At 46.5% G+C, this 26,588-nt stretch overlaps 1 protein-coding gene across 1 annotated transcript in view; it reads right to left on the reverse strand.

Moving 5' to 3' along the window:
• MYO10 (myosin X) overlaps positions 1 to 26,588 on the reverse strand; it is a 214,324-nt gene that overhangs the window by 95,633 nt on the left and 92,103 nt on the right. Inside the window, exons 3-4 of the mRNA XM_059916137.1 lie at positions 24,447 to 24,605; positions 9,363 to 9,550 (exon numbers count right to left, since the gene is read on the reverse strand). Coding sequence (XP_059772120.1) covers positions 9,363 to 9,550; positions 24,447 to 24,605 — 347 coding nt within the window. The remainder of the gene's footprint in view (positions 1 to 9,362; positions 9,551 to 24,446; positions 24,606 to 26,588) is intronic.

The following is a 26,588-nucleotide window of genomic DNA, read 5'->3' on the forward strand; positions in this document are numbered from 1 at the left end:
CAGCCCCCACTGAGTGACAGGAGCTAGGAGGTTACGAAAGAGGAATTTTGCAGATAACACGGTGAATGATTAAGCACATGTAATAAAAGAGAGGAAATGACTCAGAGGTGGCACCGTCAGCGCCCCGCTGGATGCTGCAGGCCCAGGGGAATCTCCACTGATGGAGGTCAATCACGGTCATTCCATTCCCTGCGCAGGTGATACGGTGGTTGGCCGTGGGCAGGTGTCAGGATGCCAGCCAAAGAGACTTAACGTCAAGTGTGCTGAGGTTCCTGGGGAGGTGTGCACGCGTGCGCGCACACACACACACACGCGCGCGCGCACACACACACATGCACACACACGCACACACACATGCACACACACACACACAAAGAGACCAGACAGAACGTCCCTCTGGCTGCAGACGACAAATACTTGGGAATCCACAGCTATCTTGAGATTGGAAAGCAAAAGGCAAGACAATCAGAGAAGCGGCCAGTGGGAGTGGCTGAACCCACAACCCTGACCCCGCCCCTGCCGTCTGAGATAATCAAGGCCCACGCAAGTGACACCAGCTCTGGTGGGCTCTTCTGTTATCAGCAACCAGAATCTTCCCAGGGCGGGGCTGAGCATTCATCTCCGGGTATCTGGCACCTGCCTAGCCTGGGGGCTGGCACAGAGGAGACATTCAGCAAGGGGGCACTGGATGAGTAGCAGGAACTAAGAGAAAGTTGCAAGAAGAGATTTAAATAATTCTCGATACTTAAAAATATATATCCCATCTCTACCTAGCAGTTAAATTTTGTTAAAACAAACAAAACCGAAAGGGAGACGTTCTCTAGTTGTAACGTGTGAGGCAGAAGTCATGTTTTACACGGTCCCCAAACCCACCTCTGTATCCTCCAGCACTCAGAGGTGGATGGCATTTCAACCTCCCTTGCAGGAAGGGCAGCGATCGGTAACCAGGACCGAACGTGGCCAACTCAACAAGAAGGCGGCTGAACTGAGCAAGGGGGGTATCCGCTATTTCCACGTCGGGTGGCTAAACACCCTCATGGTCCTCTGGGCTTCCTGCCTTCCAGGTCTGCCATTTGGGTGCCCTCAGGGTGGCACATCTCCAAAACAAAGCGATGTGTGGCATAAAGTCAAGTCTCTCACCTTCCCACGTGGGGCTGTGAAACAGCAAGAAATAAGCCACTCCTGTGTTATGCCTCTGAGATTTGGGGGATGTTACAGCAATTAGCACAGCAATTAGCCTACTCTGACGAACACGGTAATAATACAGCCGTGGAGAAAAAGCTGTTCAAATTGGACAGCGGAGACTCGTCAAGAGTCAAGAAGAGGGCTTCCCTGGTGGCGCAGTGGTTGAGAGTCTGCCTGCCAATGCAGGGGACACGGGTTCGAGCCCTGGTCTGGGAAGATCCCACATGCCGCGGAGCGGCTGGGCCCGTGAGCCACAATTACTGAGCCTGCGCGTCTGGAGCCTGTGCTCTGCAACAGGAGAGGCCGCGATAATGAGAGGCCCGCGCACCGCGATGAAGAGTGGCCCCCACTTGCCGCAACTGGAGAGGGCCCTCGCACAGAGACGAAGACCCAACACAGCCATAAATAAATAAATAAAACCCAAAAGTTAAAAAAAAAAAAAAAAAAAAAAAAGAGTCAAGAAGAAAACCCAAGATGTGCATTGTCCTTCACCCGTCAAGGATACTGATCTACCTCCAGCTTCACCCCACTTTTTTTTCTCATTGTAGCAAATTTTCTTCAAGCATCTTCTTTAAGTACATCTTTTTTGATACGTAAGTAAAACTTGAAACAAAAATGAAACTCGGATTTGTACAACAGTAGTTCTCAAACTTGGCTGGACATGAGAATGACCCGCTGTGTCCCTGATCCGAACCTGTAAGGGTAGAACTCAGTCATCAGTATTTTAAAAAAATTTCCAGATGATTCTACTATGAAGTCAGGGTTGGGAAGTACTACTCCTGAGAGCAATTTCACAGAATTCAGATAGGATTGCACCAGGAGATGAAAAAGGTGACTGTATATACGAGGTTGTGGAAGTGTGGCATGAACAAGGCAAAGAATATAAACAACTCACAAATTGTTAAAACCCAGAAATATGCCAGATGTCTCCAGACATTAACATCAAGGTAACAGGACTCACTTTCATTTAACTCTCCTCTTCTTCCTCCCCTCCCCTGCCTGTGACTTTAACATTCCTCATGAAAACATTTACTGAGGGTCACAAAACGTGATCTTTAAAGCGATGGAGGAGCATCTCTGCAGGTTCCTTCCTTCCCGAAGGATCCATGTGCCTGCTGTGTGTCAGGGTGCACTGAGGGCTGGGAAAACGCTCCTGAAACAAATGGCCACGGACAGTATTTATGACCCAGCAGCAGCAGGAGATATCAAAGAATCACAAATTACAGTTAATGCTGTCAAGTATAAATCTCAGGGGATGGGAGGATTCATAATTTAGATGGAGGGCTCAGGTTCAGCGAAGGCCTTTCTGGGGCAATGACATTTAGACTGAAATGCAGAGACACGCACAGGAGTTAACTGGGTGAAAACTGAAGGACGGGGAAAGGAGCGGGGAGGGGAGGGAGATCCTCCCTTTCCTGCTTGAGGAAAGGGCTTGGAGCCTTGGGGAAAAGGGAGAGCAGCCTGCACGGCCAGTCGGGAAGGGAAGGGAAGGGGCTGGGGTCCCACTCAGAGGCCACTGCTTTCCAGTCAAGTATGGAACTGGTTCTTTTCAACAGGGGAGGGGAGAGAGGCTGGAGATGGAGTTTCACTGCCAATGGCCAGTGATTTAATCAATCGGTCAAGCCGATGTAATGAAGCCTCCATAAACCCCAAAAGGACAGGGTTCAGAGAGCTTCTGGGTTGGTGCACACGTGGAGGTGGAGAGCAGCTCCCTGGAGGGGGCAGAGAAGCGCCTCCACCTTTCCCACACCATGCCGTGTGCACCTCTTCCATCTGGCGGTTCCTGAGTTATATCCTTTCATAGTACAGCGGTGATCTAGGAAGTAAAAATGTTTGAGTTCTGTGTGGTGCTCTAGCAAATTAATCAAAGCCAAGGAGGGGGTCGTTGGAAGCTCCAACCTAGAGCTGGTCGGTCAGAAGCACAGATGACAACATGACTGGCATCGGAAGCGGAGAGAGTGGCAGTCTTGTAGGACTGAGCCCTTAACAACCTGGGGGATCTGACGCTGTCTCCTGGTGGAGTTAATTGCTTGGTGAACCCGCTTATACACGCTATGTGATAATACAGCATGTATATTATAGCATTATAATGGTGTAATGACTAAGTATATACTCCTTTGCTTACCATATCACAGAACTATAAAGCCAGAATAAATTACATAATTAAATACAAACAAAATATAACACCAGTAAAATCCAAATTAACAAGACTAACCTAAGCCCCTGGTTAATGTTGTTTTGCGCAAACTGAAGCGCTCCTGGCACTGAGACTGTCCACTGCTTCTCCTGTGAGCCCGGCAGCCTCTTCCACCACGGGCGCTGCGATGAGTCACGTACTCCACCTGGTTCCTTTATTACAGCCTTGATAAAACATTAACTCATACAGCAATCATGGTGTTAATTCACCTTCACTTACAGCGAACACATCACTTACATATCCAGTCCTGCATTTTTCTCATTAGCCTGTGGCAGCTACAGTCCTAACCCTTGGCGCCAACATGACCACAAACACAAACATGGGCTTCAGAGAAAACATGTTCACCCAGATGAACCAAAATGAGTTGATACTGTAAAAAAAAAACAAACTTTTTAAATCGTGAAAATGAAAAAGGGAAAGAAAAATAACCAAAGCACTGATATGGGGCCTCAGAGGCCATATTAAAAGTTCTGAGAATTTTTCGTAGGCAGAATGGAAAGTCTCAAGACAGTTTTTAAGCAGGAGAGCGTCATGATCGGGGTCAAGGTTTTAAAGAATCACCCGGTGTGGAGTGAGGAGGGTGGATCGAGGGAGACAAGAGAGGAAGCCGGAAGTGAGGGCAGAGGCTAAGGGGAGGGGGCAGCAAAAAGGAGAAGCCAGCAGCCTCCAGATAGACGGTGGAGGGAGGAGGGAGGAGGGAGGGGACGGCTGACAGCCCTGGTCTGGGTGGTTGGTAAGTGACAGGCAAGCGGGGGAATGACTCGGGAGAGCCCAGGGAGCTTGCATGTGGGATCTTCCTGGACCAGGGATAGAACCCACGTCCCCTGCATGGGCGCTGGTAGCACAGCGGTTCACGTTTACCAATACTCATCGAACTGGATATATGAGATTGGTACAGTTTACCGTAGGTAATTTGACCTTAATTGTTGGGGGCAGGGTGACTTCTAGATCCAAGAATGACTTCCAGATCTCAGGCTTGGGACCTGGTAGGATGGAGAGTCCACTTGCTAAGAATGAGAAGCATGAGAGGAGGAACGTGTTTCTGGGAGAAATTTAGGATGTACTGACGAGGTGCCACCCCTGAGATGCCCATCAGACACCTCCGTGATGATGCCTCAGGGTGCCTGGACACACGTGTGGAACTCAGAGGAGAAGTCGGCAGGGGAGGCACTGAAGTCTGGGGAGTCATGCAGACGCAGAGAAGGAGAGGCAGGCTGGTCAGAAGATGAGGACGTGGAAGATGACGGAGGAGCCCGGAGAATGAGGGAGAAACCAGAATGATGGGGCAGCTCAGAGGAGGGCAGGGCAACGTGTGGAGAAGCGGGGCTGGAGACAAAGATGCATCTTTTTTTTTTTTTTTTTTTCCAAAGATGGAACATACTAGAAATTTTTGAGTGATAATGCTAATGATCCAGTAGAAAAAAAGAGGTCCAAGAATCAGGGGCAGTGAGGCTCAAAGATGGAGCGAAGTGCCCAGGAAAGCAGGGAGGAAGGATCAAAACACACCTGAAGGAAAGGGCCTCTGATGGCAACAGGACCCTTTATCCACCCCACAGGCTAGTCTCCCCTCCAGTGCGGGTATCGGCCAACTGTGGCCCCCAAGTCTGCCCTTCTGCGTGTTTTTATAAATAAAGTTTTATTGCAACACAGCCTGGCGGTTCACGTGCGCTCTATCTACGAGCACTTCCGCACTCCAAGGGCAGAGTCGAGTAGGTGTAATGGAGCCGATCTCAGCCACGGAGCCAAAAATATGTATGTCCTCCCTGGCCCTTTACAGGATACCTCTGCTGACACCTGACATTCTCCATCCTGTGAATCAAATTGCCCTGATTCATGTGATTTTCTCAAAATATATACTAATCACTCCACTGCTTGCTACAAGACTTTGGAAACTTCTCTACTGCCTAGAGGATTCGGTCCGCAGGTCTTAGCATGCAGGACAAAGCCCATAAGGTGAGCCCCTGCACCAGGAAGTGGCACTCTGTTCCGAAACTAACACAGGGAGACAGAAGTTCATGTCCTGTGCCTGTAGCTCACGCTCAAGTCTCCTTGGCAGGTCCCTCAACAGCTCCGAGCCTCGGCTCCCCCAGAGAAGGCTTCTGGTCTTTCTCAATGAATGGCAGTTCCCTCCTTGCCTTTCAAACACCAGTGCCTTCATGTCCTCAGCAAATCCCACACCTTACAGGCGTACCTTCTATTTGCATATGTTCCTTGTTCTTCCACATGTTTTTGCAAGTGCTTCTGTGCCCTTCCTCCCCTCTGTGCCTGCTGATGTTCCCAGGAACCACTGGGCTCATGATCACATGTCACTTTCTCTGAGATATATTTTCGATTCTTTGCTGAGCATCTATTGCCATCTTCTCTGAACAACCATGTACACATTTCTATTTTAGCATTAGGCAGGCTGTATTGAAATTACTTATTTACATCAGTTTCTTCCCATCAAAGCAAAAGTTCCTAAAGGGCAGTGATTGGGTCTTTTCTTTTTTAACAAGGTAAACTACCATTTGATATGAGCGTATGGCATGCCCCATGCCTTATTCTGGCTGGTGCCCTTCTGACACAGGATGCAAGTTTTGGTCACTATTCCAATTCAATGATTTCTAAAATACTACTAGAATAGAAAAAGACCAAACACCCAATTATTATTCCAGAATATAAAAGACATAGTTAAGGAAAAAAATCACTCCAATTTTGGAAAACCAAAACTTCTGCCAAGCAAGCAGAGGTCCTAAACCAACAGTTGTTCTGCCCACCCATCCTTTGATTGACAGCTGTTGGATGTTGGCCCTTCTATCAGACACTGTCCTGGGCAATGAGTTGCACAGATGAATTAACCACAGGCCTTGCCGACACTACATTAAAAGTTCATATATACTGAAAAGAGAAAAACAGACTAAACAAAATAGACTAAACTCTGCCTGCCCCAAATTGATATTAACTTAAAATGTACTAGATCAACCAAGATCAAAATCTGACCTTGTCAGTTAGATTTAAAAAAAGCTCATGGAAGTTTTAAACATATATTTATATTTTAGAAACTATAATAGCATAAGCATTGGCTTAAACGTACACAAGAAGGGTAAAATAAAACTAGAGCTTAAGAGAGAGAAACTCTTGAAAGTGAGACCAACAAAAAAGGCTTGGACTAGAATCCACGAGACTAGCAGTGACACAGGCTCGTAAAGTGAGAGAAAAACTGATCTACGTGGTCCCTGCCTAATTCCAAATAGGCTTATTTTCTGGTTTCATAGGTAATTAGCATGAAAGTTTTGAAAGTAGTAACATGTTGTAGCCACCAGGGGGCAGATCATGCCTGAGGAAATCTAAATAGGGCTACTGTACTCTACAATTTCTATTTTTATACTCAATTTTCTCTTAATTCCCACAGCCCCAAGCCCCACTAAAAAAACTGCAAGAGGTCTATTAAAAACCAAAACACATTTTAATGAGAAATCTATTCTTAAAGACGCTGTTTCCTGAGTTACTTTAGATAAATACAGTTACTCTTTTCACATCAGCATTACACAATGAGAGCTTTCTGTCTGGGGTCCCCTCTTCCTTCTCCCTCCCGGCTAGCCCCGCCTTCTTTTTAAATACCATAGTCTTTGGCAGGAACATGCCAACCCCTTTCCGTTTTATTACACACACATATATATGCACGATGATCTCATTTGATTTTTCACTTTCTTCCCAAACTGCTCTGTCTAGCAAGTGATATATGAGTCATGCTCTCATTTTTTTCCACTGAAAGTAATAAACACAGCCAATTATCGATGGCAAATATTTAGGTACCTAAGTGTGGAAAACAACTTGATCTTCCTAAAATAAATTAAACTCTTTCTGTTAATCTTTTTTTTTTTTTCTTTCTGTTAATCTTATCAAACTATATTCTGTATGCTGAAATAGTGATCTTAAATTCTAACTCCTGAACTTTAGTGAAGTCATCTAAAAGAGCCCACAAATAATGCTTCTAGTCATAAGGCAAGTTAATTAATTGGGAAGGTGACCCTTAAAAGCTCTGTTTTTATACTAAGCGTTAGCTTCATTTTTGATTAACTGCAAGTTACAATGATTCATATTTACTGAAATGGATAAATGGACAGTCCCTCTATCCAAGTTGTTTCTACAGCCCATGAGCACCGTTAAGGTAATAAAGAGGAGAGAACGTATCTGCCCAGGTGCTTCCCTTCCCTTAAAGAAAGTAGCTGATAGAGGGAGGCAGGGAGAGACAATATGAACGTGTTCTACCTTCCACATTCATATAATTCTGATTTATTACAAACGAAGGACCCCAGAACAAGAGTAATGGGTAAATATTGCCAACAAGAAGAACACAGTCCCTGAAAGGAGCTGTGTGCGTGGCACCTATAGGCATCATGACAGCGCCCGTGTCAGAGACGAGCGATGCCTGGAAAGTCCACGGCACAGCGTCCAAACGCACCGGAAATGTTGCCCGTTATTTCTCATCCATCTTCAATCAGACGCCACGTAGGACAGGGTGAGCACCTCCCAAATGCCCTCCTTTCTCTCTCCTGGAGTTTCAAGGAGGGGCCTCCTCTGGCATGTCTGCCCCCCACTCCCTCCCCAAAGGAGGTGGTTTCTCTAGCAGGTGAACTGGCGGGAAGGGCTGGCCAGCTCCTCCCCATCTGGGAACTGGTTTCGACAGTGGTCCTGGCCACCAGTTACCTCTCTGTACCCCGACCAGGTGGGCCAGTCTGTCTGCAATTCGGGGCTCCCGATTGGCTGGGAGTCTAAAGCTGACATACGGCACTCCATCTGCCTCCTGCGCCTTACTTCCAACTGGGTCGGAAATCCGGGGGCAGAGAGGGTGGGTCTTATGTGTCATCCTCCCCAAATCCAAACACCCTTTCCCGTCCCCTTGAAATAATAATAACTGTTTCACCACAAGTTGGGAAAGAAGATTTTGACATCTGTTTTCGATGGCTTTCTAGCCCCATCAGCAGTTTTAGTAACACTGTCGGGTCTCAGTAAGAGCCGAGCTCCATGAATGAGTGCCCAGAAGGACACATGAGTGAAGGGCTTGGACGTTCCATGGCGCTCAGCACGTCTGCTTTGGGTCTCATCCGGGGCTGTTCTGATCATCACTAGAACATGATTCCAGTACAAATAACAGGAGCCAATAGGATGTCACTAGAATGCAGGCGATAAGACCTATTTGAATTACTCAATAAAAATTAAATATCTTTTCCCTACTGTATAGCACAGGGAACGATACTCAATATCCTGTAATAAACCATAATGGAAAAGAAAATTAAAAAAAGAATGTCTATACGTGTATAACTGAGTCACAGTGCTGTACAGCAGAGGTGGGCACAGCATTGTAAATCAGCTACACTTCAATCAACCAATCAATCAATCAATCAATCAAATATCTTTAAAGTAATAAACTCTATTGATATTTTTTTTAGGAAGTTCCTAGCAGTAAGTGTTTGGAGAGTGAGGCGTCTGGTAGTTTATTTTAATAAATGAGTAAGACTCGGCTGAAACAGATGTCAAGACCCTTTTCCCTCAGCACCCCCCTACAAAAAATTAATTGAAATAAGCATGCCTTTCTATCATTCCCTCAACATATAACATAGTAAGTCCCACTTCTGTGGCTAATTCAAAGGTCAACTTTAGGAACACCCAATTAAAATCATTAAAAATTCTTAAATTTGGGAGATTCTAGGGTAAACTTCTCATACTGGCAAAAACCAAAACCTTGCTCCAACAGACAAGCATTCTGATGAGTGCCCTAGAATATATAAAACAGTTTAAATTTGGAAGAACTATGCAATGCTTCCATAAGTCAAAAGAAGGACCACGCCTGACCACTGGAATAAACCAAAGAATAACTCGTGTCTTTTGGAAGCTGTAGTTGTCGGGCTATTCAAAAGGGAAAACTCCATCTGAGAAACCTGGGGGTTGATGTGCTAATAAGCGGCCTCCGTGCCTGTGGTGGTTGCTGGCTGGTTACCTGATGAGGACGCACTGGTTGTCGTGGCGCTTCCACAGGCAGCGGTAGCACTCGTTGGCGATGGCGAAGACGTGCGGGGGCAGCTCGCCCAGGTGGCACCTGCTGTAGCGTTCCATGGCGTCCTGTGAGTACAGGCCGGAGATGGTCTTGTAGGGGTTCACAGAGGCGATGATGGAGCCGATGTAGGTCTGCGAGGGCAGGGGGTGGGGAGACAGGGACCCGGGTTACAGGTGGCACTCGGGGCTGGGGGTGGGGGGCGGGGAGTGGGTGGGCACAGGATCTCACCGCCACCCACGCTGGGGCAGAGATAGAAGCAGCTCAGCGCGGCTCCACGCCCGGAGGGGAAGAGATGCCACCTCTCACACCAGAGCCGCTGTCTGAGCTTTACCAGAATCCGCCGAGTGTACGTTAAGGGGACCAGTGACTCCTGATCCCCACTCACACATTTTTCCTTTACCTTTGGGGACAGATCTTGTGCAAAGGAATGAAGCCATTTCAAAGAGCACTGCAGTGAAAGGCAAACAAGAGAGAGGATGATGACACAGTGAGGCCCAAATCCCTATTCCCCAGTGACCTCCTGACCCCGATCTTCATCAGGTGGCTATTAGGAAACGGCAGGATTAAAGAAATAAGAGAAACAGGGCGGGGTGGTGGATGAAGAGTTACTGCTTAATGGGTACAGGGTTTCTGTTTGGGATGGTGAGAAAGTTCTGGAGGTAGACAGTGGTTATGGCTGCACAACATTGCAAATGTATTTAGTACACTGAATTGTACACTGAAAAATAGTCAAAATGGTAAATTTTATGTGACATATCTTTAACTTTTAAAAAGTAACAAGACCATTTTGAAAGCACTAGGTATTCTTTCAGTAATCTCAAACACCACGTGAAGTGCCATGTGACTTATCTGGAAAATAGCTGACTGGCAATCTTATCTTTACTGGAACCAAATCCAGGCCAGAAATTAAGCAAAATCTTCAGAGTAGCAAAACAGAGGCTACAGAGTTATTAAAGCAAAATGCCTCATGCCTCCTCCATATGGACATAAACTACTCACTTGTCCTTCTTCAAGAAAGGCTAACGAAGTTTGATTGTCAGACACCAGTGAAGCAGCAGATGAGAAGGGGTGGGGGTAGGACCCTGCAGCCACCACCACCTACCTGCCAGCTTCTGTGGTGTATACACTGCACCACGGGCTGGATGGAGAGTTATGGGCTGATTCTGCCCCCTCCCCCAATTCATGCATTGAAGCCCTAACCCCCAGTACCTCCAAATGCAAGTATATCTGTAGACAGGACCTTTAAAGAGTTGATTAAATTAAAATGAGGCTGTTCAGGTGGGCCCTAATCCTGTCCTTATATGAAGACAGAATTTGGATACACCAAGAAACACTGGGGATGTACGTATGTGCACAGGAAGACTATGTGAAGAAACAGAAAGAAGGCGGCCGTCTGCAAGCCAAGGAAGGAGCCCTCAGGAGAAACCAACCCTGCTGACACCTTGATCTCAAACTTTTGAGCCTCCAGAGCTGGGAGAAAATAAATGTCTGTTGTTTCAGCCAGCCAGTCGGTGGTCTTCTGTCATGGCAGCCCGAGCAGACTAATACACAGGGCCTGACCCTTTCGCCACTCACAATAACCCTAGCGGGTTCATGGTGTTATTACACCTACTTTTCAGAGGAGGAAATTGAGGCAGAGTGATAAAATTTTGCATTCGGCCACACAGCCAGTAAGTGGTAGAGGTGAGATGTGAATGCGGGCAACCTAATTCCAGAGCCTTCTCTTCACATTCACCGGCAGGGGGTGGCAACACAGCAGAGCAGAAGAAAAGCAAGAAACACTGGACAGAAAGTCTAAACATCCTGAGTGCATCTGTACCATATTATAGCAATTTGTAACCATTTATATTCACAGTGACTGCCAGGAACATCAAGTATCGTGTGTCCCGTCTTAACTGTTTTCAAATGTAAGGAGGTCTATAACATGTTTTGGAAATATTTTGAACCAAAACAAGGTTAAAAAGGTCAAAGAGTTATTACTATATGACCTAACAATTCTACTCCTAGGTGTGTACCCAAAAGAATTAAAAACAGGTACTCCAACAAATACACAGAAGCATCATTCGCAAGAGCATGAAGGTGGACACAACCCAAATGCCCATCATCAGACAGATGGGTAAACAAGATGCGGTACACTTCCACACACTGGAGTATTATGCAGTTGTGCAAAGGAATGAAGTACTGATACAGGCTACAACGTAGATGAACCTTGAAAACATGACACTAAGTCAAAGAAGCCAGACACAAATGTTCACACATCCAGAGCAGGTAAATCCATAGAGACAGAAAGCTTGGTGGTAGTTACCATGGGCAGAGGGGAGGGTGGGGCGAGGCAGGACTGGGGCGTGACTGCTTTGCAGGTACAAGGTTTCCATCTGGGTGATGAGAACATTTTGGAACTAGACAGAGGTGCTGGTTGTACAACACTGAATGTACTAAATGCCACTGAATTTACTTTAAAGTGGTTAGTTTTCTGTTATGTAAATTTCACTTCAATTTAAAAAAAAATTAAAAGACGTGGAGCTTTCATGTATGAATGTTCAGGTCTTTGGAAACCTCCGCTCTCTAGAGAGGCCACTTTTCCCCGTCATAGCACCATGGGGAGGATGTGGCCAGAAAGAAAGGTGGAAGCTTTTTCCTCTGGGGAAGGAAAGGGTCCTACTTCTAAAGGAGAGCAGAGAACCAACCGCATGGTTCCCTGGAGGATGCCAGACACCCTCTATCAACGCCCTGGCCACAGGTCCTGGTGGCTTCTTTTCCATCGACTGTTTGCACAGGTGAGGCAGGCAGGTACGTGATGCTTGAGGCTCTGGGTGTCTGGCCCCTTCCTCTGGTTGGTCTAGAACGTCAGGCCTATTTCTACCTTTCCAGTAGCTGTATGCATTATTATTTTTATTCTGTGAAATATCAAGACTGTCCATTTTCCTGTGAAACATGTTCTTTTTCCTACTTTGGCGGAAGTCAAGACAGTCAGTGCCGTCCCTCTTTATACAGATAGGTAGGCGTGCTGCCGACCCCCTTTCTCAGCGACAAGTAAAACAGAAGAGCCACAGTCAGGGCGTCAAGTTGACTATTAAAGTCAAGTAATGTTAGAAGAGTAACCCATCATGAACGTACCTTTTTAAGAAAATAACATGCCTAAATCGTGAAAAGTTTTGCACTCCCCATTCATAACGTATGTGTATGGTGGTCGTAAAATTCTGAGATGAGACTTTTAAAAAATGTATTGATTCACTCATGAAAAACCTCATAACCTTTTACTAAAAGCTTTCCTTTGAAAGTGATTATTTTGGTCAAAACCTCATAGGCATGCTACCCCTTCCTGGTTGGGGAACTAGTCTCCCAGCATGGCTTAAGGCCGGGGTCCCCCAGCCCCGGGCCGTGGACCGACACCGGTCTGCAGCCTGTTAGGAACCGGGCTGCACAGGAGGAGGTGAGCAGCGGGGAAGCTTCATGTGCCGCTCCCCATCACTCACTTTACCGCCTGCACCATCACCCCCCATCCCCGTCCGCGGAAAAACTGTCTTCCACGAAACCGGTCCCCGGTGCCAAAAAGGTTGGGGACCGCTGGCTTAAGGTATCACGCACCCTGACAGCGTGGATGACGTGGATTTCGTACGGGGGCAGGACACCCAAGCCTTGTCAGCAAAGATGAAGACAGAACATCCACAATGGTCCTAATGCCTAGTTTCGCTTTTGAGTAATTCACATTGCACTTGGCCCAATGAAGTAGCTGGAAGGTGCTTCAGAAGGACAGTGTGGTCGGCGGTGTGGCAGTTACAGATGACACACGCCTGCCTCGTACCCAGTCCCCGGTGATTCCAGAGGAATGAAGCCGGCCTCTCTGAACAGCAGACGGTCAGCACTGAGGCAGCCCCCAGGGTGGCAAGGATTCTGCTGGCGGTCACGCCGGGGGGACCCCCTAACGCATCACGTACCTTCCCAGACCGAGCCCGGTCACCGCCGTGCAGTGGGAGCCGGCCCGTGAGCTGATGCCCAGCCAGTGTCTCTGGCTCAAAAATCATTCCAACACGTCTAAAGACCGTTCCACTGTTGAGTCGCCATCTTATATAATTTGTAGCTGACAGTAACTTCAACCAATGCACTCACATGTGCCAACAGGGACAGCCAAAAACCGGACTGAATTTGAGCCCAAACTCAATAATCTGATATCTCTCCTTTAAAAAAAAAAACAAAACAAACTAAAGAATACATAAAATGTGTGTTTGGCTGGTATGGAGAAAGAATCCAATTTTTTAATAGTTATTTTTTAAGATTATAGGAAACCTTGCCTCATTTAGAGTTAAAAATGTCTCCTACTGTAAGCACCTCCACTTAGTTCCAGACATAAATTAGGCTCTTAAAACACGAATGCACACGTTTTACTGTTTCACCTTCTCACTAATGACCTGAGTCATTTCTTAACAGGCTTGTCACCAGATTTCAAATGACAATTAAGTCTACAGGTTTCCAAAACAACTTTACTGACATTTCAGAACTGTGGGACACAGAGGACAATCTGACCTACCCAGACACACTGTCGCACACCCTCATTTGCTCCGACATAACCTTGACCTGCGGGCAGCGCAGAGGCCACGCGTCTGCCTCTTCTGACAGAGGAAGGAACAGAGCCAGTGAGTGAGGGCGAGGGCAGGATCCTGGATCCTGGTTGTGGGGTGCTGCCCTCGGGTCTGTGATGACGCCCTTCCCCACTCACCCGTGTACAGCATGGAACCGTCCCAGACTCTCCAGCCACGTCGCCAGTGGCCACTGTCTCCATGTGCTGTACACCCCACTTTCAATTAACTCTAGAATCACCCCCCTTTTTCTCCATCTCCGCCGCCCTGGCCTCACTTGCTCAGATGTCCCCGAAAGCCTCCTTCCCCACTGATCTCCCACTCGGCCTCGCATGTTCAATCCCAGCTCCACATGCGACAAATGAACATCTGAAAACAAAAACTCTCCTGCATAAAACTCTTCAAATAGCTCCCACAATCTTCAGGGCCGACCCACAGGAATATTCAGGAAGAGAGTCTGAGCACCCAAATTCTAATGAATTATTCTCCTGACAGTTACAGGAGTGGGGACCGCTTCAGCTACGTAACTCACTGAGTTTTCATTGTTTGTGCCCATATTCGTGCCAAAGGGTACTTCTGAATCTCCCTAAAAGGAATGTGTAAAACAACGTGGCAGCAAGAGTCACAGTTCCTAATGGTTTATTCAAATTAGGTGAAATGGTTGAGGTCCATCAGCAAAAATAATTACAGCCGGGGCACCTTTATCTTCTCTCCCCCTACTCTGAACATACCACTCTGCATGGATAATTTTGTCATTAAAACAAAGGCTGCATGGGTAAGAGATTTGCGGAATAATAAGGAAAGTTCAACATGTAATGTAAGTAAATATGGAAACTGGGAATGGAGGGGGTAGAAGAGCCGAGCTGTAAGTTAAGTACCAAGTGAGGCAAAGACACAATGCAGTAAGAAATCCTAAGAGTTGTGAGACAACAGTGTGTTCCATGCTCGTACCATTGGTCACTCTCTAAAAAGGTATTTTTTATTACTGCCCCCAAAACCACCATGATAAGGCCATGCACTTTGGAACTCTGGATACGTGCAACTCTCAAACACCAGGAGGGGCCAGGTGCTGGTTTCCTCATACTGGATTCCAAATTCCACGAATATAAATCTCCTGGTCATTTTAATGGCTTTTCAGAAATAGAAAGTATATTCTATTTTGAAGCACGTAAAAATTTTTTTCTAGTCAGAAAAGTTCCACACAACTCACCAAAAAAATACATTTCCTTGCCCATTTTAATAACCTGGAACAGCTGCAGTGCCTATTGCTATGAAACACTGGGAGAAATGCGCTTCATTGCTTCAGTGCAGAATCTACCAATTCAAGGTTTTCAAAAGGCATAAGGGTATATAATACCTATATCTAGTCCCCCACCAAAAACCATTGGGTATAACTAAGAACACTAAAAGTGACCCAGTGGCCTCAGATGCACTCTGCTGGTAGAAACGGAGGATCCATGTTACCGCTGGGAAGTCACTATTCCAACACAGGAAGAAATCATGGAGACAGCAAGGTTTGGTCAAGTCAGAAGACTTGAAGTCCTCACCCTGGACCTACCTTCCCTGGTACACTGCTGAACCCCTCTAGGCTCGAGATTCCAATCAGTAATAATAATACGTCCTCTGTTACCCCACCCGATTACCATGTGAAAGTATTACGTAAGTCACAGGTATGTATTATAGTTTTTGTTAATGAAAACAAAACTACAATGGCTTTTCATCATGTGGGTCTGAAAAGCTGGATGGAGATCAAGTAATCTGAAATGTACTAGGGAAACTGGTTCAAGTCAGTGCCACAACTCTTCTAAAGGGAAGGACTTGTTAAGAAGTGGGAACCGGGCTTCCCTGGTGGCGCGGTGGTTAAGAATCCACCTGCCAATGCAGGGGACACAGGTTCGAATCCTGGGCCGGGAAGATCCCACATGCTGTGGAGCAACTAAGCCCGTGCACCACAACTACCGAGCCTACGCTCTAGAGCCCATGAGCCACAACTACTGAGCCCGTGTGCCACAACTACTGAAGCCCGCACGCCTAGAGCCCATGCTCCTCAACTAGAGAAGCCATTGCAATGAGAAGACTGTGTACCGCAACGAAGAGTAGCCCCCGCTCGCCACAACCAGAGAAAAGTCCACGTGCAGCAACGAAGACCCAACGCAGCCAAAAATTAAAAAAATAAATTAAAAACAAAAAAAAGTGGGAACCACTAGCCAGATTTACTCCCCACCCACCATTCTCCTCTTTCCTTCTCTCTCGATCATCACAGCTAAACATAGCCATGACTTACTTCCCCAGATCTCTATCTTGAATGCAGCTTCAGTTTTAAATTGCAGATCTGTATACTCAACGGCCTGCGTGGGCATCTCCACTTGAATGCCCCTAAGCCCAAACTCAACACGGACAAGGCTGAGCTCCCCCAACACCTGCCTCTTCTCACACAGTCACATCTTCACAGATGGCACCATGGTCTACCCAAACGGTTGATCCAGAAACCTAGCAGTCATCCTATAAAAGTCAGCCTACTGTCCGCCCCCAAACCCAATCAAACACCTAGATTCTACCTCTTAGTATGTTTCATACTCCAGCTGCCCCAGGATTGGTTTGGAACCCCATCATTTCCCATCTGGTTTGCTGGTCACCTCTCCTCCTAGACCGGTTGTACCCGCTGGACTCATCCATCACCTGCAGCCAGACTGAGTTTTCCCAAAACTCACCTTTGACACTGTCCCCTACCAGCCTTCATAAATGAATTCAAGGTCACTAACTCACACACAGTGCCCTTCTTCACCTGCTCTTGACCACCTTGCCAGCCAGCTGCACACAACCTTCACTGCGGCATCTTGCATGTCCTGCAGCTGGACGAATGCACCACGTTATCTGAAATCTGTGCTCGTGCTGATCTTCTGCCAGGAATGAGCCACCCTCCCTCTTGGATGAATTCCTCTAGGAATTCCTTCAAAATTCGGCACAATTAGTGCCTCAGCTGGAAATTATTTTCTGACCCCCCCCCCCCGTACCTCTTCCTGCGATGCTCATTCTTTGTGTTCCCAGCACTTTTATCACACTCATTGTCACCCTGAGCTACTGTCAAAGATTTGCTGTGTCTGCCTTCATCAATAAGCTAGGAGGTCCTGGTGGGACAGTGCCTTTCATTTATTCAATCTTTCAAGAAACAATTACCATGAGCAAGATGAATTTGGCATCCTTGGAGTCTCACACACAGCCTGGCACACAGGCAGGGCCGAATGAACATAGATATATTAGCGGCACACAAATTCACTGCCAATCCACCAAACAGGTTCCTGTTTTAACTGCATTCTCGTGCTCTACAGCCACCTTCTCCCTAACAAAATTACTTGCCATCCTTGTCCAATTAAACAATTAAAACCGTTAAGCGTGCAAGTTAGTTGAAAAGAAAACTTGATCACAACCGATAAATCAAGATGTTACTAAATTCAAGCTCTTATATTTAGAAATGACATTTCCATTTAATTTGAGCGAATTTCTGACTCATATTCCCTCCTTGTTGAAAGGAATCTGACCCAAAAGAGGCAGGAAAGGGGAAAAAAAATTAACAAAAACAAAGTTCTTAATTGCCACCATCATGTGCCGATGTAGAAATGGCAACTCAAGAGCATAAATGTTTGGTCAAGTTTAAAAATACACAGAGTCAGACAGATGGTTACAATCATCTTTTGGCAACACCAGTCTTGATTTCATGTGAAAAAAAAAACAAAAACACCCTGACAAACCACACTGTATTCAGCTGTTCCTGGTATGAGACAAATGCCAAGCCTGCTCGGTCTTCGGACCATCCATGAGAGGCGCGCTGTTACTTGACACTGGCTTTGGAAAGGGACAGAAAACACCCCCCCAAAAATGTTCTCTGGGAAGACTGAACTCAAGGAAATGAATCTCAGCTTTAGATTTGCAGGCCTGCAACAGTGAACTCCACAGCCGGCCCTGCCCGGCGTGAACACTGCGGGCAGCCCAGGTGAACTCACTTGCGATCCACACGTCGTCTTCAACTGGCTGCTGCCTGCCAACACCTTTTGCAGGCTTCGAAGTTAATTCAGGAACAACATGAAGCACATTTACAGATTCGGTCTGGAAGGCCACCTAACCAGAGGAGTGTATTTTTGAAACACCTAAAAATACATGAGCTGTGAAGTGTCTTCTGTGCTTACACCAGCAGTTATCTTTAGACACAGCCCCACTTCTTCAAATGGGCTCGTTTGACTCTCAGCTCTGCCCCGTTTGTCCGGCAAGACCAACAAACGAACCCATGAGGTGGGTGGAAGAGAGCAGGGCTTCTTCTGGAGCCTCCCCGAGCCCATAATTGCAGCCGAACCCCAAGGCTCCCTGCGGCCTCACCCTGATGTGTTTCCAGCCATTCCTTAGAGGCTGGGAGAGGAGGCTCGCCCATGCAACTGACCCAGAGCAGGATGAACCTTATGACGGAGACAGCGTGTTTCTCTTCCACTGGGCAGAAAACAAAACTGCCACACCACAGAGCCAGGCCGGCTGCTCCTCCACTGTGGACCCGGAGCTGACAGTCAGTACAACAGAAGCCTCAGCTGCTCTGGGCCACGTGGTGTGGACAGAATCTGAAGTGATCCGGGTTCCAGAGGATACAGTGCAACAGGCGTCCAGAACCCAGCTCGTCTCGCCCCCTCTCCTCTCCTGGCGGAGCTGCCAGCACTGCGCTCAGGGCCATCAGGGCCATCAGGGCCCGACAGGGCTGGGCGTCATCACCGCCAGCCCTGCTCCTTCACCTCCTCCGCCACACGTCTCATATCTAATTTCCTCTCGCTCACCGCCATCTCTACCCTGGTCCAAAACCCTCATCTCTACACCTCTGAATTATTGCCACACTCTCCCAGCCGATCTACCCTCTACAGACTATACCACATCACTTCCCTATCAACCCTTCTAAATTTTTTCTCAGGGAAATTCTCTCTTCAAAAGCCTTTAACAAGGACAGTGTAGCCTCTTTACCACCAAGCCCAAATGCTGCTGCCTAGCTTTAAGTAAGGTAGCGTTTTTAGCATGACTGACATCTTGGGCCAGATAACTCTTTGTGGTGGGGCCGTCCTGCGCACCTTGGGATGTTTAGCAGATGCCTGGCCTCTACCTACGAGGTACCATCAGCATCTCTAGCTACGGCAACCGGAAACGCCTCCAGAAAGTGCCAAATATCCCCTGGGGGTCACATCACCTGGTTGAGAACCACTGCTTTTAAAGGTGTCCTGACTCCAGCCTACCTATCCCACTAATTATTAGATGTTCCCCAACGCACACCAGATTCCATCAGCAAAGGAACCTTCTCCCGGTTTAGTGAGGCCATCGCACCAAATGCACTCTCATCTCTCCACCTTCATGGATGGCGTCTCTCTAGCCTTTCCTCCTGATCAACTCTCATCCCTCCTTTGCAGTATCATTACTGCCGCCCCCCTCCATAGGGCTCTTCACGGCCAGCTCCGGCTTTCTCACCCACCTATTTGTTCCCTCTCCCCATCTCTTACCTCTCTGTACGATACATAGCCCTCCTCTCCGAGTCTTTAGGGACTTACAGGTGTGGGTACTTGTCCCCACCAGGTCTCATCAATGGTAGGAAGAGACACAGGAGGGTGGGACTCACGGGACCCTCTCCAAGGTGCCAGGAAGCTCACAGATAAGAGGCTCAGGGTGGAAGTCTGGGTGGGGTCCCAGGTCGGGAGCCGACGTGTTGAGCAGAGTTCTCATCTGGGAAGTCGCCAGAGGATGAGAAAAGCTGACAAGGTGGAGTGTTAGACATGAGAGACTGGCTTTCTAGGAAGGGAATCCAGTATTAGGGCATGAGGCAGGGGCTCATGCAATGCAAAGAGCAGAGCTGCTCTAACCGGGTGTCAGAGCCAAACAGGACCAGCGGCAAGGCTGGAGTCATGGAGATCTACAGACACGGAGGTCTGCACAGCCTCTGTGCCTGGAAGGAGCAGCGCCAAGTTCCAGGCAGGAACTTTCCAAATAAAGACCTGGTGGTATTAGATGAGAAAGATGGGGAGAGAGGTACAAAGGTCAGCAAAGTTCCTAAAGTGCTTTCACTTGCCATTTTATTGTAAAACAGCCCTGTCAGATGGGGGGGTGGTTATGATATCTGACCTTTAAAAAACTTTTTTTTAATTGCCGTAGAAAAATTAAATGGTTACTACAGAGCCCAAGAGGAGGTGAGTAGAGAAAAGTGGGCTCAACTTTGGTTTGTCTACTGAGTGCTTTACCCCTTCATAGCTCTCTACCCACATTTGAACGGACGATGCTAAAGGCTAAAAGAAATATTTTACTGGGGTCTGGTAGTGTCCTCAGACAATAAGGGTGGCCCTCAAGGAGAAAAAGAGTTAATGGTCCTTCTTAGCACAAAACAACAGACTCCCCTACCTGGAGGTGGGTCTGCTTACCAGCAACCTGTGCTGCTCAGACCAGAAAGCCGACAAATAACGCAAGATCCAGAGTGGTGGGGGAGAGACCAGGAGTCCCTTCTCAGTAACAGGACTCAAAGGAGGGCGCCTATGGCAGGCAGAGTAACGTACCACTCTCCGCCCCACCAAGATGTCCACCTAATTCCCAGAACCTGAGACTACGTGATGCTGCAGGCAAAGGGACTCTGAAGATACGTTCAAGTTGTAAGCTCTGAGACTGGGGATTATCCAGGTGAACCCAATCTAATTGCACGAATCTTTAAAACCTGAGAACCTTTCTTGGCTGCAGTCAGAGATGAGGAGAAAGGAGGAAGAGATTTGAAGCATGAGGACTAGATCCAGGGTTGCTGCCTTTGAATGTGAAGGAAGGGGGCCTCTAGCAGCTCGGAATCAGCAGACAGCCAGCAAGAAAACGAGGACCTCAGTCCTACAACCACAAGGAGCTGAACTCTGCCAACACCAGGTAAGAGCAGGAAACTGACCCTCCCCTAGAGGCTCCAGAAAGGAACGCCATCATGCCCACACCTGGATTTTAGTCTGGTGAGACCCCCTTCAGACTGACCTACAAAACTGCCAAGAAAATTCCTTTCTGTTAAGTTGGCACAGTTACGGTAATTTGTTAAGCCAGTAAAAGAAAACTAATACAGCACCTCTGTTATAAGTCAAGTCATTTTTTCCCTCTTTTAAAGATATGGACAAGCATCACTCAGAGCTGGGATAAGAGGTGAAAAGGCTGTGCTTTCCTCAAAGGTGGTGGTTTTGTCTCGATGGGGCAGAGTCTGATAGGTACCAGCACCCACTGCAAACAGCTTCAGCAATGAAAATCGGTGTGGCTGCTATATGGATAATAATACAATTATCTAGGTCCTGAAAGGAAGGCATATAAGGGTATAATTAACTGAACTGAGCTGTAAACTGAATGTACAAAAAATCCTGTGTTTTTCCCTCAAAGGAGAGGGAAAAGGTCTTCATCCCAGGAAAAAAGACCAAGATCCTATTCACGTGGTTTACTGGGCAATTTAAGCTGTCAGGTTTACAACATCATCATGGTGGGGCTGGGGAACAGACTTTTAAAAGGCTCTGCCTTTTAAGCCTCTTCGGTAGTTTTTTTCCCGCTAATTGACTTACTTTTTCTTGACTACTAAATGTGTAACAAGAACTTGCATCTAAAGACAGAAGAATATGAGTTCTGAAATAGTCACCTGTAAAAGACAGATACCAATAAAGAAATTTTAAATCTAGCTTCACCTTTATCATCAACTACGTTATTTCTAATATGAATGGCATTTGTTTTACAAACATTTATAGCACCACTGCCAGGTGCCTTGCACTGTCCTTGGCTCAAGAAAGACAAAATAGGTCCTTGACCAACCGAGCAAGGAAACTGCTGTGTAAACAAAGTTACATGGCAGTGTCAAATACTTAATGCTAATAACGCAGGCACGGTACACGGTTCCCTGGACACCAGTAGAGGTGGAAAGGAGGAGGTTTCTGAGATGCAAACAGAAGGGAGTAAATGCACGTGTGTTCTGCAAGCACGTGCACAGAATGGAATACACAGCCATTTTTACATAAACGTGTATGAATGCTACCTTTTCTGAAGAACATATGGAAAATGCCATAATGTACGGACGTAGCATAAGCGCAGCCAGTCAGAGGACTAAAACGGGACTGAATTTCTCTAGGCAGGGCTGTTTGAAGACATTTGGCAAACATTAAGTCAATCTGGCAAAAATGACACTTTTCCAATCTAAAAAGAAGGCAAATAAACATCCTTGCTTTAAAGCTGAGGAAAATTTCGCATTAAACCCACAAATATCTAATGCCTCCTCTTTCCCAATTCTCCTCTCCTGGTCTAAGGGAGGATAAATTAGAGGAACCCCAATACTGAGAGGGCCTTGAGTCTCAGTTAGCACCTGCTAGCTATTGGAAAGGCTGATACTGTTATTCATCATAATCACAGGCATACTGCCAAAATTAAACATTAACTCCTAAAGAACAAAAATTACTAAAACATCAAGGGTTTTTACAGTATTAAAATTTGGTGTTTTTTAAAAAAAACTATGAATATGAATGTGACTTGAAAAATAAACATCTATAAGCAGTTGCCCAGTTTATTATAAAGACTAACAGGAAGATGGAAAAGAGAAAATCTGCAGGTCAATCATTCTTGACAGATAAAGTACTTTATGTACTTTAATGTCAAAAAGGGATTATTATAAAAGTGATTTTTAGATATTACTTTTATAAGAGAAGCACAGTCACACTTCATAACAATTAAGGGGAAAATGTGCACGACTGCCTTTTATACACAAGGACATGCCTCCACTCAAAATAGCAATCCCACAAATAAGATGGGTTCCCTGGAACCCAAATATCCCCCTTGATGGACCCTTCATACACTGGGCTTTTTTGGTTTTGTTTTATTTATTTATTTATTTTTGGCTGCGCTGGGTCTTCGTTGCTGCTAGGGGGCCCTCTCCAGCTGTGGCGAGCGGGGGCCACTCCTCACCGCTGTGCGTGGGCTTCTCATTGCAGTGGCCCCTCCTGCTGTGGAGCACGGGCTCTAGGCGCGCGGGCTTCAGTAGTTGTGGCTTGCGGGCTCAGTAGTTGTGGCTCGCGGGCTCTAGAGCGCAGGCTCAGTAGCTGTGGCTCACGGGCCCAGCTGCTCCGCGGCATGTGGGATCCTCCCAGACCAGGGCTCGAACCCGTGTCCCCTGCATTGGCAGGCAGATTCATAATAACTGCACCACCAGGGAAGCCCGGAACCTTCATACACTGTTGATGGGAATGTAAATTGGTACAGCCACTGTAGCAAACAGTATGGTGGTTTCTCAAATAAAAAAACAACTAAAAATAGAACTACCATATGACCCAGCAATTCCACTCCTGGGTATATAATCTCAAAAAAAACAAAAACACTAATTCGAAAAGATACATGCACCCCAATGTTCATAGCATTATTTACAACTGCCAAGATATGGAGGCAACCTAAGTGTCCATCAACAGATGAATGGATAAAGAGGATGTGGTACATACATACTTACAATGGAATACTACTCAGACATTAAAAAGAATGAAATTTTACCATTTGCAGCAACATGGATGGACTTGGAGGGCATTATGCTAAGTGAAATAAGTCAGAGAGAGAAAGACAAATACTGTATGATATCACTTATATGTGGAATCTAAAAAATACGACAAACAAGTGAATATAACATAAAAGAAGCAGACTCACAGATATAGAGAACTAGTGGTTACCAGTGAGGAGGGGGTAAGAGGCAATATAGGGGTGGGGGGAGTGGGAGGTACAAACTATTGGGTGTAAGGTAGGCTCAAGGATGTACTGTACAACATGGGGAACGCAGCCAATATCTTGTGATAACCGTAAATGGAAAGTAACCTTTAAAAACCGTATAAAAATAATAAATAAATATCCCCCTAGATGGGCTCCAGAGCCAGAAAAAAAAAGTGAAAATCCATAAAAGGAGAGGAATCAAGAAAATGAGCAAAAAAGCTTGAGCTCTGCTTGTTTGCAAAGCCACATATTCCCCCAGCCCTTAACTGAGGAAGTGAAACCACTCTGCGTGACTTCTTTATGAAACAGAACACTTACGAAGAGAATGCGCTCACAAGAAGAAAGAGGTCACGTTACCCTTCGATATAAAGTCATCCCCCTCATAAAGTCGAGGCAATCAACATGAGAACATGATTTATGGATCCAGTCTCTAATTTGGCAAAACACCTGAAAACATAATTTTACTTAGATTAACTAGAGGTTCTCTAAAGGAAATACTCTCTGAAGACAAAAATAAACATTGACTCAAGCTGGAGGGATTTGGGTAACTTCCCTGCTGGCGGTCCAGTGGTTAAGACTCCACGCTTCCACTGCAGGGGGTGTGGGCTCGATCCCTGGTCGGGGAACTGAGATCCCGCATGCCGCACTGCATGACCAAAAAAAAAAAGGGATTTTTTTAGGGCATGAAAGTGGAACTTACATAGATTTGGTTTCTCTTGTAGCGCTGGTACAGGTTGTGCATGATGGCACCTCCGTGGAGCTCAGTCAAGGTGGCCATGTCATCCACACCCTCCTCATCCATGGGGTCCATAGCCATCACCTTCTGGTGTGTAATTGTGCTCTGCTTGTATGTGAATACCTGATGGGGGGGAATGAATTCAACGGTTTAGTTATCAGCGATGAACGGTTTCCACAGACGTTTCCCCAACTTACAATACGACCTCAGTACAGTACCAGCAAAAAGATCCAGAATCCACCAGCAAAAAACAGACTGCAGAGAACTCTTTCATTTCCTTTATGCCACCTACCTATTTTTAAAGGTAGCAATTATTTTGAAAATTGACATTAGATGTTCCTAAAAGACATGAATAGTTCAAGCACTAAACATCCTTTGGGAATCACAGAAATGATAAATTTTCAGTTCACTTTTCTACCACTGATATAAAGCAGTAACAGTTAAGAAGCTGGCTGACCAAGCTTTCAGAAAGTAATTTGATTTCACTATATAATATATTCAAAGGACTATGTGATACATTTCAAAGCTTCCTAATAAAGCCCTTCAATTTAAGTGTTGCATAAATTCACCATATAGTCTGTACATCTGTTCAGACATTGGAACACATCTCCTCAGGAATGTCTGAAAAATATCCTTGGACACGATCCCCTCTCAGCTGAGATATACAGCATTCACGTGATCTTTAGGCAAAACAAAGCCTCTCAAATGTAAAATACAATCGGTTTGCCTGCTTGACAGCCTGTCTTCCTTTAAATTCCAAACACCAGTGGTGAGTGCTGCATACGTGTCGTAGCGTGTACACAAGACAACTCTGATACTGTAGCACTGATCACAGAATGTGCATGTATTTCTAAAATCTACACAGGGCTCTGTTATTACCACTGGTTAGGTAGAGGATTAATCACATCCAGTCAGCTCCATCCACTGACCAGTTTGACCAGTTTTACAAACTCCTGTACATAAAACAAGCATTCAGTGATGGAGGCTACCTCCTATTTACTCATTGTATACTTTTACTATATTCATCCTTAAAATACAAACACCAAGATGTAAAAGCAAGATGTAAATAACACAAAAAATGCAGTCTTCATAAGCACACGTGCTCACGTGTGCACATACACACAACACAACTTTTTCGAATACTATCTGCAGGTTGGGGAACTCTATTTTAAAATATCAACCAGTTGCCTTCATGGCAACAAACAGTATGTTACTGCAAAAGGGAAGGACACACTAAGAAAGGCAGAAGTACCAACCCAATGGCTTCCATAAGCCACGAAAAGTGGCATGTTTTATTTTTCCAGAGAAAAATGAAAACTTCAGCCGTGGCGTTTCTGCCACATGAACCACAAGAGTCAGTCAAAACCAGTCCTGAGAAACTGCTTGAGGCCAGGGCAGACCCCAGACATCTCTTCTGAGGCCCAGCCACTTTCTCCAGCTGCCTCCTGGGCCCAGACATCCGCCAGGAGATGTGTGGTCCCCTCCTCCCGGCCAGGGGGCCACTGTGCCCCGTAAGCGCCCCACAGGGTAGGACAGGCCTGTGGCCACTGAGGGAGTGCGTGCAACGTGGGCTGTGCCACAGCCAGGATAACTAGGTATTAGAGAAAAATGCGCAGGAAATTCCAGAGTGTAGGAACACTTAGGACACCAGCCCTTCACTTTAACTCATCAACACCATGGAAGAAAATTAAAGAAACAGATTTAGGCTGAGAGTAGCCTGGAAACTGCCAGAAGTGAACAGCTGAAACTCCCTGCCCTTCCCCAGCTCGCTCTATGCCTATGGGGCCAATCCAGGCAGGTTTTCCAGAAACACTACAACTGAGCAGGGTTCTTGGGTTTTTCCCCTACGGTGACCGTGAGGCTACCCATGGCCAGCTGAGGGGTGCAAAGCAGTGTCGTGTCACCCTCTGCACCCAGCACCAGGAGGACCTCTTCACCCTGCCGGCTCAGCGCTCCTGCCAACACGAGGGCAAGGCCGTTACACAAGTTCCCCAGGACAATTTTCTTGTAGGGAAGACGACAGGGCACAAGCACAACTGTCTCCTGCTCAAGCCCCTGCAGACTCACTCCACATCAGCAAGTCCTTCCCAGAGGGAACCCTTCTTC

Source organism: Balaenoptera ricei, chromosome 3 (assembly GCF_028023285.1).
Source record: "Balaenoptera ricei isolate mBalRic1 chromosome 3, mBalRic1.hap2, whole genome shotgun sequence".
In the NCBI taxonomy this organism is placed as follows: domain Eukaryota; kingdom Metazoa; phylum Chordata; class Mammalia; order Artiodactyla; family Balaenopteridae; genus Balaenoptera; species Balaenoptera ricei.